The 13,734-nt window shown below is 45.1% G+C and overlaps 1 protein-coding gene across 2 annotated transcripts in view; it reads left to right on the top strand.

Moving 5' to 3' along the window:
* FAM168A (family with sequence similarity 168 member A) overlaps positions 1-13,265 on the top strand; it is a 213,685-nt gene extending 200,420 nt beyond the window's left edge. For both annotated transcript variants that reach the window (XM_043998224.1, XM_043998223.1), the window contains 2 exons: positions 1,407-1,538; positions 3,847-13,265. In XM_043998224.1, the coding sequence (XP_043854159.1) occupies positions 1,407-1,519 (113 nt within the window). In that variant the 3' untranslated portion in view covers positions 1,520-1,538; positions 3,847-13,265. The remainder of the gene's footprint in view (positions 1-1,406; positions 1,539-3,846) is intronic.
* Positions 13,266-13,734: the final 469 nt, after the last annotated feature.

Genomic DNA, 13,734 nt, shown 5'->3' with positions numbered 1-13,734 from the left:
ATCTGGTACTGGCTAAAAAATAGAGTGGTAGATCAATGGAATAGGCTAGGCTCAGGAAATGCAGTAGTAAATGACACTAGTAATGTAGTGTTTGATAAACCCAAAGACTCCAGCTTCTGGGATAGGAACTCAGTATTTGACAAAAACTGCTGGGAAAACTGGAAGATAGTATGGCAGAAACTAGGCATAGACCAACATCTTACACCTTATACTAAAATAAGGTCAAAATGGATACACGATTTAGACATAAGAGGTGATACCATAGGTAAATTAGGAGAGAAAGGAATAGTCTACCTATCAGACCTTTGGAAAGGAAAACAGTTTATGACCAAACAAGAGATAGAGTATATTATAAAATGCAAAATGGATGATTTTGATTACATTTAATTAAAAAAATTTTGTACAAACAGAAGCAATGCATCCAAAATTAGAATGGAGGCAGAAAGCTGGGAAACAATTTTTGTGGCCAGTACTTCTGATAAAGGCCTCATCTCTAAAATATATAGGGAACTAAATCAAATTTATAAGAATCCAAGTCATTCCCCAATTGAGAAATGGTCAAAGGATATGAACAGGCAGTTTTTGATGAAGAAACCAAAGCTATCTATTCCCATATGAAAAAATGCTCTAAATCTCTAATGATTAGAGAGATCCAAATTAAAACAACTCTGAGGTACCACCTGACACCTATCAGATTGTCTAAAATGACAAAAAAGGAAAATAATAATAGACTCTTAATTGGTGTCCCTGCCTCCAGTTTCTCTCTTTTCCAATCAGTCCTCCACACAGCTGCCAAAAATCATCTCCTAAAGGCAGAGACCTGATCTTATCATTCTCCTGCCCAGAAACCCTTGTGGCTTTCTGTCACCTCTAGGATAAAATACAGACCCCCTCAGCCTGGCATCCAGGACTCTCCACAATCTGGCTACAATCTTTCTTTACAGCCTTATTTCATATTGCCCCAACTCCCTTCACTCACTGTGGATTCCAGGCAAACTAGGCTACTACCTATTCCCAAAAGATGGCCTTCCATCTCCTACCTCTTGGCTTTCTCACAGGCTATCTTCCATATTAGGAATGCCCCCCGATTTTCTCATCTTTCAAGCATTCTTTAATGTTCACATTTTGTATCTATCATTCAGGTAGAGTGTAAACTCTCTGAAGGCAAGGATGGCTTCATTGTTGCCTTTGTGATCTCAGCGTCGAGCACAACATCTTATTGTAGACATTTGTAGTACAAAGCACTTTCCTGGGGACTGTGTAGCACTAGTATTATTATCTCCATTTGACAGATGAGTAAACCGAGATTTAGAAAGGTGAAGTGATTTGCCTGTGGCCACCCAACTAATAAGGATCAATGGTGGGACACTATGACGAGATTTGTTTTCCTTTCTTTGTTCTACCAGGTACCCTGTTAACTACACCACAACACACTGCAATCGGAGCCCACCCTGTCTCCGTGCCAACATACCGGGCCCAAGGGACCCCCACGTACAGCTATGTACCTCCACACTGGTAAACTTCAGCAGCCAATTCACGTGAGTGGAAATCCCCTCAGTAAGAGTCATGTGACATTTACGGGGACTCTATAGCCTTTATCCCATCCTGTAACCCTGGTGCTCCTTGCTTGACCCTTGTAAGGGTGTTTTTTCCTCTTAGGGGGTTGGGAGGTAGAGGTATGAGTGGTAGTAGCAACAATACGGATTTTGTCCTAAACTTCAAGTAACTTCCTCCAGAGCCCTCTTATAGCATCACAGAATCTCAGTGTTAGTTAGAACAAAGAATGCTAACACTATCAAGGACTTAGGTCATACAACAGATATTTGTTAAGTGCCTACTATATGCTAGAAATCCTATAAAATAGAATGTCAGGGCTTGAAAAGAATTAGGGCCGGTCTTGTCCAAGCCCTTTATTTTACTGAGAAGAAAATGGAGGTCCAGAGAAGGGAGCTGATGTGCCAAAGGCCACCCATCCTTTTAATGGTAGAGCTGGGACTGGAACCCCAGACCACAGCTCTTCCTGCCTTTTCCAGGGATGAATGGGAATTAAGAGAGAAGGGGAAAGCAGCCTATTCTGTGTTTTGTCCCTAAAGCATCACAAATCTGTGGGACCTCTGTGGTCATCTGGTCCAGCTTTACCTGAGTGATCATCCCCTTGACAGTGTCCTCCCTGATAAATAGTAGTCTGGCCTCTGCTTGGATCCCTTGAGGGATGGAGAGTGCCCTCAATTAGAGGGAGTTCTTTATGTTGTACTGATATCTGCCTCCCTGGGACCTCTGCTAAGCTTCAGCTGAATTACTTTCCCAAACTTACCCCTAAAAGGTCCACTGGAGGTTGGAGGACTGGGAAGTCTGGTATTTCCCTGAAAGTTCCACACAGGGTGAGAAGGGCCAGGCAAGCAGTGGAGGACACACAACAGGGTCAGTGCAGCACCGATGCCATGCTAACATATCAGGTTACTAATGTAAAGGTAGTTAATGGTGTGAATCAGAAAGTATGATCACAGCTCCAGTTTCTGTGGTGCTTTTCAGTTTGGAAAATACTTTGTTCATCGCTGTTGAGATGGGGATGAAAAAGCATGTATTGAGTGCTTACTCTGTGCCAAGTATGGGGCCAAGCTCTAAGGATACAGATAAGCAAATAAGACAGTCACTGCTCTCCAGGGACTTACGAGGGGAAGACAGAATCCCTAGGGTAGTAACGGTCAGGGAGGCATGTTGTGGTCTGGGGAGTCGCAGGGGTGCTGAGAGGAGCAGTCAGAGAGTGGATTAGTACTGTCTCCAGGAGCAGAAGTAGTAATGATTTAGTTCTGGTTCTGGAGCTAGAGGCAGGGGAGGGAGTAAAAGGGCAAATGGTCAGTGGTGAAACAGGTATAAGAAGGGGGCCCATGAGGAGTCTGGAGCTGATGAAGACCCACAGGTTGCAGAAGGCCATGCAATGGGTGCACCACCAGCCTGGCAGCGCAGGCCATGGACAGAGGTGCCAAAGGCCCCTGGGCCTAGTCTGCAGTCCAGAAAGCAGTGGCAGGCCAGGGGCCTGGCAGCCAGGTGGAAGGGTGTGGCCCCATTGAATAGAGGATGAAATGAAGATCCAGAAAGGGGATGGTCAAGCTCACACAGGCCAGGGAAATGTCCTCAATGCCATGGCACCTGCCTCTCGCTTAGAGAATCATGTTCACAGAAAATAGCAGCTTTTTTTTTTTTTTTTTTTTTTGGTGAGGCAATTGGGGTTAAGTGACTTGCCCAGGGTCACACATGTCTGAGGCCGGATTTGAACTCAGGTAATCCTGAATCCTGGGCCGGTGCTCTATCCACTGCACCAACTAGCTGCCCCCAACGTTCACAGAAAATAGACTGCACACTGTCATCAAATGGTATGTGGCATTAGCAAAACTTTGTTTTAGGTATCCAAAGGTCTTCTGACCTTTGAGGGTGTTTGGCTAGAGGACCACATTTGGAGTCAAAGGGCCTGGGTTCAAATCCTGCCTCTGCCACTGACTACTTATGTGAGTTTGGACAAGCTGATTACTTACTTTACAGAAGAGTTTCCTCTTCTGTAAAAGGAGGGGGTTTGGATTAGGTAGGAATGGTCTGATTAGATGACCTGAATTCCCTTCTTATATTGACATTCTGGAATTCTCTGACTGATCTCTGAGTTCCCATCCACACCACCCCACCCCATACCCCAGTTCTAAATTCTTTGCTTCCAGGTAATAATACTTTCCAACATTACTGTGCCCAGTAACAAGGAGACTTTTTTTGGCTCCAAACATGCTTCAATAACCCCTCTTGTATGAATGACCCTTTTCCTTAAAATTCCCCTTTGCTTCTCTCTTGTCTCCACAGATTGGGAGTCAGACATGGTATGCAACAACTCAAGTCTTACACCCGGTGCTGGCATGATTCCAGACCAGCGCCATGCCCGTCTGCAAGAACAACAACCACTGAAAAGTGCCAGGGTCACTTTATGCATCCTTTAGTGTTTGGGGTTTTTCTTTTTTTTGGGGAAAAAGCTGCGTTTTCTGATCTTCTCCCTCCTCCCTGGCCCCTTCCTGCCAGCCCACTCCCCGCCACATCCCCCAAATGACAACCCTCACTCTGACCCTGGCCAGTGGTCACAGTCTCTTTAGTCTTCTCATTTCTAGGCCCAAGCATTCAGTTTCGGGTGGCATGCCCCCACTGGTGTTTTGTTTTGAGTTGTTCAGCCAGTTCAGCCAGTGACTGGGTTTGTTTGTTTGTTTGTTGGAGGGAATGACGCGTGGTATGGCAGGTGGTCTTCATTCTGGTTTGACTTCCTTCTCTTGTTCTTTTGAGGAGGGGAGGGGGTGAGATCAGTTATTGACTCTTCCATACCATGATACAAATGAAACTCGCGTCTTCCAGAGAGCCGTCATGACCGATCATAATCCATCATCCAAAGCCAGCCCATCAATAGGAATCCAAAACTCATGGGAATGTTAGCAATGGGACACATTAGTTTTAGAACATAGGAAGGCTTTGGATTTGCTCCTCATCAGAGGTCGGGCTGCTTTTTTAAAAGAGGGGGAGGGGGAGGGTGGGGGGAGGGGAAAGAAATGGTCTTGGAGGCCAAGGGATGGAAAGAAGGGAGGAACTGGCACAGGATTTGCAACTTTGTTGTAAGAGGTCTCAGTTCTGGACCTTCTAAGTATTAGACCTTCTTGGTTCTCGAGGACACCAGACCTCCCAAGTACTGAACTATCTGGGTGTCGGGCCTTCTGATTGCACTGTGTCATAACCAAGCAGTTCCTCTGAGGGCAGCTGATGCCTACAACAGCCCCAGATGGGACAGGTGAATAGAAAAGAAACACAGGGATCTCAAGTCATGCATCAGAATGTCTGTCTTCCAAGGCCAGCTCTTTCCTAGGTGGTAGATGAAGTTGCCAGGCCAAGCACCCAAAGAGAGCGCAGGAAGTCCATCACCCTGAGTTGACCTCCCTGCAGGAGGAGGAGCAAGAATTGGTGGGGCATGGGATCTGTTCTCGAGATAGGTGTGGTAGCATCCTGTGATGGAGACCACAGTACCGCCACCACCTCTTGTCAGGACGCACTCTGGCCTGTCGGGGCAGGCACCGCCAAGCAGACTAGGACCAGAGCACTGCAAGTCCTTGCTGCCTAGCACCAGGTCCCAGATGCTGCTAACACTATTTTGTTCATTGAAGAAGTTATTGAGTAACATTTGAGGTGCTTCTAGGGAGAGAACTGTGGGGGCAGTAAGGAAAATAGGGTGAAATTGGGATCATGGAGCAATAGCAATAAACATTTCATAAACTCATGGAGCTGGAAGGGGCCCTTTTGTCCAACCCCTTCCTTTTACAGATGAGGGAACCCAGACCCAGAGAGGGGATTTGACTTGCCCCAGGTCACACAGCAAGTGAAGCCACCTGGAGAAGGGGCAGATGGTGTGAGGGCTGGGCGGCAGGTGGGCATAAAGCAATAAAGACCTACAAGCAGAGGGAGGAGGACACAGCAGAGGAGGAAGCACCCTTTGTAAATAACACTGAAGGTACATGGCAGCTCACACTCGTGAAGGCCAAGGAAAGGAATGGAGCAGAGCTCCCAGGCGGGCCAGAGAATTGCGGTACCTCAGCATAGACTCCAGCGTCCCTTCAGGCTGGGGTAAGGAGACACAATGTGGGTTGTACTCAGAGGAGGGGACGAGCTGAGAAGGGAGATGACCACCTGAGGTCCCCAGGCCCATCCTGAGACAGACTTCTGAAAAATCTCACAGGTTGGGACCACTTAGCTGCTGTCCAAAGCTTGAGAAAAGGTCAGTCCATCCACTGTCCTTTATTGTTTGGGGTGGGAGGGGGAACTCTTGGTTTCTTCCCAGGGCCATTGGATGAAATGGAATTGTAACAAGATCCTCATACTGCTTAAAACTGGGGTTTCAGTAAATATTCAGTGGTGATTCAACAGACATTAAGCACCTACTGTTTGTGGGGGCTTTGGTGATCAGTGTTGTAGAAGGGAACCAAGGGAATGGAAAGATGAACAAAATAGGAGTGCACATTTTATTCCATACTTTAAACAATGACTTTGCTTAGAAAATTAAACCAACCAAAATAGATTGAAAGCTGGAAGGGTACTTGGGTCCCCGTCTACTTGGAGCCTCATCACAAAGGTCACCCCAATACCTGACAGAAAAGCACCAGTCATGATTATTAGTTACTGTTCAGTCCTTCAGTGATGCAGTGATTTACGTGGCATGTAGGCTATAACCCTTCTACACTTTTCCATCTAGTGGGATTCTTGGCTTTGTCCTTCTCTGATGTCTCCAGAGAAGATCCACCTGCCACACTGGAAACTCCCTTTGCCCCCTTTCATATTTCTTGTGTCCTCACTCTTGCTATATGGGGGCGGGGGGAAGGTCATGTATCAAAAGTGGTTTTAAAAACAGAAGGGAAAAAAGAACCTTCAGAAATCTCTCTCTCTCTCTCTCTCACACACACACACACACACACACACACACACACACACACACACACACACACACACACAGTGGTGTTTTGGGCTATACCTCAATTTGTTTTTTAAAGAATACCTGTACCACAGTGTTAACCTACTTAGTTTTACAAAGACACCCACCTGGTTTTTTGTTTCATAGGTCTGATTTATGGATCTCTGACTTTACCTTAAATAATTCTTGGATGGATCTATGATCTCATCAGTATTGATAACCCCTTCCAGGTCTTATCCCCTACAGTTCTTGGCTGTGTCTTTCTGTACATTTTCCATAGTGATTCTGCCCAAGACAATGAAGGACTTCCTCCAGTTCTTTTAATATTTTTTGGATACCAGTGGATGTCACACACATGTTATAAAAGTACCACAAAATCAAGAACAAAAAAAAAGATGCCTCCCATGTTTATAGCATCATATGCAATTTTCCAAGTACTTTCTCATCCATTATTTCATTTGACCCTCCCTAAAACTCTAGAAGCAGGAAAGGCGTGATTACTCCCATTTCACAGAGGAAGAAGAGGCCCAAAGAAGGGAAATGACTTGTCCAAAGTCCCACAGAGCCATACATTCTGATACTGCAGTCTCCAGAGTTCCACGCTGCCTCAGTTTCCCCAAAGTCTATGTGGACAAAAAATGGGGAAGTGAGAAGGTGAAGGGGTTTCAGAAGTTTCATGTTTCCATCAGCGTAGATGATAAAAGAAAGGAAGTTAGTTGCTCTTGTAGTTCTGAAAGTTGTGTTGTTTTTGAGGCCTGTAGGGTGTGTCTGTTGGGGTGTTTATGATGGAGAATGCTTAAGAGGGGATGCCCAGATTTGTTTATCTCTCATGATTGGAATATTTCTCATCACCAATACCAAAGGAGCCTGGTAAGTATTATTCTGTCCCCTAGCCAGAAGTAGCCATGCCCTTGGATTTTGAAACCCTGGGCCTGATTGAGGACAGAAAAGTCACTGGGGGAGTTCAAGGCCACAGGAAAGGTAGCTCAGGGTTGGCCAAAAAGGACTGGTTTCTGATTGACCCAGTTGTTAGCCCCTCTGCATTGAGATCTTGACTACTTGGAGAGAGAGAGAGAGAGAGAGAGAGAGAGGAGGGAGGGGGAGAGAGTGCATGCATGAGAGGAAAGATGGGAGAGAGGAAGGGAAAGAATGAGAGGAGAGAAAAGAGAAAGAGAAGGAAAAGGGAGAGGGAGAAAGCACAAGAGATGGAGCAAGTGTGTCTGGTTGAGCAATTTGATGTGAATATTGGCAAGAACAATTAGAAGTGGGGGGTGTTGGGATGGGAGCACTCCTTTCCCACTGGCAAGATACTAGCCCTGGTAAAGATGGTGTCTTTGAGGGACCCCCTTGCTTGGCTGTATTCTAAGTTTGGGATAACAATAAGGAGTCATGTTTCTATAGCGTATTGGTGTTTCCATGGTGCTTTCTATGTTATCTCATCTGATCCTTACAGTTCCACAAGATAGGTAGTACAAGTAGTAGTATGGTCCCCATTTTACAGATGGAAACAGACCATGAGGGAAATCAGTTTGCCCAAGGTCACATAGCTAGTAACTTGACAGAACTAGCACTGGAAACCCAGGCCAGAAACTAAATTGCCTTGCAGTATGTTACCACTACCCCTGAGACGCACATCTGTGTACACACACACACACACACACACACACACACACTCTCTCTCTCTCTCTCTCTCTCTCTCTCTCTCTCTCTCTCTCTCTCTCACTCACTCACTCTAACAAACATACACACCCAGTCAGGCAAATGTATAGGATGATGCACTTGAATAGAATTCAAGATTTAAAGCTGGAGGAGGCCTTAGAGACAGATCTTCTAGAATCTCAACCTTATTTGTATTGTGGACCTCTTGGGCAGCCTACGCATGGACCCCTGTTCAAAGTCATGTTTTTAAATGCATAAAATGTATTTCAAAAACAAACACAAGGGGGGCGGCTAGGTGGCGCAGTGGATAGAGCACCGGCCCTGGATTCAGGAGTACCAGAGTTCAAATCTGGCCTCAGACACTTGACACTTACTAGCTGTGTGACCCTGGGCAAGTCACTTAACCCCCATTGCCCCGCAAAAACAAAAACAAAAAAACAAAAACAAACACAAGTTAATGAACCCCAGGTTAAGCATCCCTGAAATAATCCAACCCTTCAAGAAGCAGGCCTTTTGATTAGAGCACAGAGAAAGGACAACAGGGGCATTTCAAGTTAGCTGTGGAGGACTTTAAAAGAGTTTAAAAAGAGTTGTCACATGTCAGAGCTGGAAGGGACTTTGGGTCTAGAGTGTGACAGTCAGAAGGCAGTTTAGAACAGAACAGAATGTCTGAGCCAGAATGGGATCTAAGGCAATAGAATGCTAGAATACAGAATGTTTAACCCAGGTGTAAGTCAGAAGAAATTGAGGTTCAAAGAGGGGAGTCACTTGTCCAAGTTCAGAGAGTTGGTATCTGAGCTGGAACTAAAATCCAAGTCTCCTGATTCCTGGTACAGGACTCCTTTCCCTGCCCCACATTGGGCATGGGTAGCAGTAGGAGCCAGAGCAGGTGTGTATAAGGAGATGTGGCAGAAGCTGGTTGCACCCTCTGGGAGCACCTACATTTAAAACTAAGTACCCATGACCAATGAGGCTTTTTGCTAGATGCCGGAAGTCCTGAGATAAGACAGGGTCCCTGCCCTCATGAAGTTTGCATTTTGGTGGGGAAAAGCTACATAGATAACTCAGATACCAGGGAGTGTGAGACAAGGCAGAGGGTGACCCCTTTTAGGGAGCTGACAGTTTGATATACTGCAGTACAACAAAGTACAGCTCATTTTCTCCACTGTAGGGAGGCCATGACAACTTTCTTCTGCCCCATGCCCAAAAAGGAAAGGATTACCTTGTTTGGTTCCCCACAGTGGAAGGAAGCCAGAGAGAGAGAGTTAGCATTTAAAGTATAGTATGTCAGAACTGGGAGGGACCTTAGAAAGGACAATGTCAGAGTTGAGAGGGGCCTTAAAGCTCACCTTTTCCCCACCTAGTTTTATAGGGGAGAGATTTTAGTGTGGCATAAGGAAAAACTTCCTAATAATCAGGGGAATAGGCTACTCTGGAGGTCCGTTCTTATAGCAAAGGCTAGAAGACCACTTAATGGAGCTATTGTTGAGGGAAAATCTATTCCAACTTGAGAATTCCTACTAGCTCTATGATTTCCAAAACACTGCATTGAAACTCTTCAGATAGCAAACAGTCTTTGATGGCCATAATCCTGATCTGGGGGTCAGACACTAAACAGGAAAACACTAAGTATATTAAAGGGCTTGGCACAAAGATACCTTCCACCCTATGGTCCTTTGCTAACAGTGCAGAGGCAAGGGAGCACAGAGGACATGGTGGCAGGTAGTGGAAAAGAACTCTTCCCCTCATCTCACCTGAGTTCACGTTTGAGTAGTGGCAAGAGCATTGACTGTACTTGACATGAGGAGATTTGGTTTTGAATCCCAGCTACGTAACTTGGGTCAAGTTAGCCTGCATGCCTCAGTTTTATTCTTTATGACACAGGAGGGTTGCACTAAATGATCTTGGACATCCTTTCATCCTGTGTTAACTTATCCAACTGTCTAGCCCTGTGCTGCCTGGCATAGTGGAAAGAACACTAGATTTGGAGTCAGAAGACCTGGCTTTGCAGTCTACCATGTGACCATGGTCAAGTCAGGTGCCCTCTCTGGGCCTTTGTTTTTCCCTGTCTGTAATCTTGGGATAACAATTACTTGCACTACTTGCCTCACAGAGTTGTTGTGAGGAAAGCACTTTGTAAACCTCAAAGCATTCTAGAAATGGGAGCTGTTATCGAGAAGGAGGCTGATCTTCCCATACCTGGACCTGCTTCTTGAAATGTATGAATGGGTCATGTATAACATAAACACAACCGATATTTACTAAACACTGTAAGCAGGGCTCCGGGGTAGGCATGGGAAAGATAGAAAGTTTAGCTAAGACGTGAAGGGCCCTTCCCTTCAAGGACCTTCAGTCCTTTAGGTAGCACTGAAAGGGAGGTCGTGGTGGAAACCTAGAATGACACTAATTTAATTAATTTGATGCTAATGCCACTGTCATAGAGTACATCAGATAGCTTTGCTTTCAAGCCCAAACTGTCATGGAGTCTTGAACCACATATCATCATGGAATTGTGACCCCAACCAGTATTCCAAATAGTGACCCCAGAAAGGGACCCATGTAAGTCAAAGCTTTCCTTGAATTTTATGACCAGATAGACATAACCTCATAAACTTTCTTTTTCCATGTATAACAGAGAAACTCATTAGTCCATCCCTAGCCTTATTTTACCAGCATTTCCCCAAAGGTTGGAGGATAGTGGTGGGGAGCCTCGGTCAATATGGATTCAAGACTCCACTACCAGCTGTGTGACCTTAGGGAAGTCATTCCCCTTCCCTGAGCCTTGCTTAGTTGCTTCATCTGTGAAAACAGGGTATTGAAGTAGCTGATCTAAGGTTCCTTTGATCCTCTTTATGATAGGGTTGGGGTGGGATATGGGTACAGAGATGACTATTTCTAAAAATGCCAAAGGCTTTAGGTTGACCAAACAAGATGATCTGGAGAATAGTCAGGGCCATATTAGAACTTTTGGTGTGTTTGGCCATCCCAGTATTCACAGCTTTGTTGACTTATCCAGATATTTCATGTACAATTAGACTCCTAGGATTTTCCTTAAAGATCCAGAAGGGACCTTGGAGATTGTGATACCCAGCACCAACCCTCTCCCCCCATTTTATAGAGGAAAAGACTAGCCCATAGCAAGTCTGGCTGAAGTTAAGGTTTGAGCCTAAGCCTCTACCTTCCCAGCCAACAATTTCCCCCTCCATTCTACCTTACAAATCATGGTGTGGCCAGAACCAGAGGTCACAGGCTTTACGACCTTGGGAGGAACCTTTTCCCTCCCAAACAATAGTTGGTATCTTCCTCTGTAAGATGAAGTTTGACTAGAATGATCACGAAGGTCTTTTTTTACTCTAAATTCTATGTTCTTATGAGCCTTGCAAGCTTTGGACTTTCTGCAATACAAAGACTTCTACAGGAAGTGTCAGTGGAACTACAAGTTTTGATTCTGAGGAGGGATGCCAAAGCTGGGCCTGCTCATCTTAGGAAAGTGCCCCTCCCAGTGCCGAGTGGGGAGGGGGGCCCAAGCACTATCCCTCTCAGAAAGATGGGATCTCATTAAAAACCCACTGTGGGAGGCGGGTTAGGGAAGAGCAGTCTTATTCTCACTTATCACACATCCAAATGTTGTGGGCACAGCTGCCTGGTGAAATAGCGGCCTGCTTGTCTGCTTTATCCGTTTCTTAAGTCCCTACCTTGAAACTCTTGAAATATCACTAGCTCCTATTTCTAAGGCTACAACTAAAGCATTTTCCTAACAAAATCCCTAAGAAATAGTCGATCCAAGTCTTATTAACCCCATTTTATAGAGTAGGGAAATGGGTCCAGAAAGGGATCAGTGACTTGCTTGAAACTATCACATAATAAGTAGCAGGCTAGGACTTGAAGAGAGATCTCCTGATTTTTTCCATTGTGCCCTGCTGCCTCTCTAAATTATTTTTGTTTTGGTAGGTTGATGCTCCTTGGGTCCACAGCCTTGCACTCTAGGTTTTTATAATCCTCCCTCAGTTTCTCTCATCAAGTGCTTTCTCTGCTGTGGGCTATTGGGTCCAGATGACTTTTGACTTCTACTCCAGGAAGAGGCCGGCTGAAGAGAGATAGCAGATGAATCCAGTGTTTGGGCTGGGGACAAGGCAGATGGGCTAAGAGAGTGGTACAGGTTATGGAATAACTGCTGTGGCAGTGTCTTTCACATGGAAGTACCAGTCTTCTAGACCATAGTGAGCACCATACCTAGGAGCTCTGCTAACATTGGTGAGGCCCTTGTGTTCTTCTCATCTAAATTTCCAACAGTGGCTACAACTTGTGTTTGGAGAGGTTGAATACCATAACCAGTGACCTGGCAAGGACACTATCACCCAACAACCCTTCCCTATCCCCTGGTGTTCACAAAAGGAAGGAATGGTCTCACCCTCCCATCACTAGGTATTCAGGTGAAGATGTCCATCTTGGATTGCCACAGTCATATATACCTGTTGGGCCCAAAGAACATTTTCCCCTGCCTAGTATGGTGAGCCAGTGATTCTGGTGCCTGTGGCATCTGGAGTCCTGTATCTTGCCCCGCCTCACCCTCATTCCGCTACAGAGTATATGATTTAAGAAGGGATCAAGATGGATCTAACAACCCTGGCTTCTCAATGGCACCCTTTGTATCTCCCAACCTCATCAGTATCCAATCCAGTAGCTCATACCAGGGAATATGCATTCCTATAATATTTAACCTTTTGGGGGGTGGGTATATGATTTTGTATTTTTTAAATTAATTTTAATCTACAGGTTGTATCCTAATTTAAAATTTTTATTGGGACTCACAAATAAGAAAAATGTATTTAAAAAAACAAACTTTGACCAATGTCTTCCAAGCTTGATCCAAGGACTTTGATGTATTTTAGAAACACAGCCTGGAGTTTTAAAGAATATGACAGCCCTGCAGCCCCAGCTTGTGTGTATGAAATGTAAATCCTACTTGCTTTTTTTGGTTTCAATTTCTGTTATCCAGTTTTCTTTGGTTTTGAAGATCAGATAGTGATCTCCCAGACAGATTTAAGCCAAGAATTTGTAACTGTATGATACTCACTGTAAGATGTAGAACATTCAATAACTATTAAAATGTTTCCCAAAAAAATGGTCCAGGGGGCCAAGCTTAGCAATTTTCTTGAGGGGTTGGGTGGAAAGGAGGGTAGGTTTCATAAGTATGTGTGTGGGAAATGGGTGACCAATGGAGGTTGCAGGGGAAGAATGGTACCAAGTGAGGTACCCTGCCTATTCCCTCCCTTAACTCTGGAGCCCTAAGAGCACTCACTGGGAGGGACCCCAAAACTTTTTACTAGGGGCCCTCTCTTGACACAATCATTGCCATCAGTCTATGCCATTCAGAAAGAACCATACACAGGATCTTCCCACCTACACACACACACACACCCCTCCTTTTCCCCGAACAGCAAGCATCAAGTCAAAAGTGGATTTCAGAAGAGTTTACTAGCAGGGGAAAGGGCAGTGCTAACTCATTTCTGTAATGCTAAAGTGATTTCATTCAAAACCTGTCAGGTAAGTAGCACATTGATGATCTCTTATAGAGAAAGAAATGGAGGCTTATA

Source organism: Dromiciops gliroides, chromosome 3 (assembly GCF_019393635.1).
Source record: "Dromiciops gliroides isolate mDroGli1 chromosome 3, mDroGli1.pri, whole genome shotgun sequence".
NCBI lineage: Eukaryota > Metazoa > Chordata > Mammalia > Microbiotheria > Microbiotheriidae > Dromiciops > Dromiciops gliroides.
Note: the sequence above shows the minus strand (reverse complement) of the source record. Positions and strands in the feature narration are given on the sequence as shown.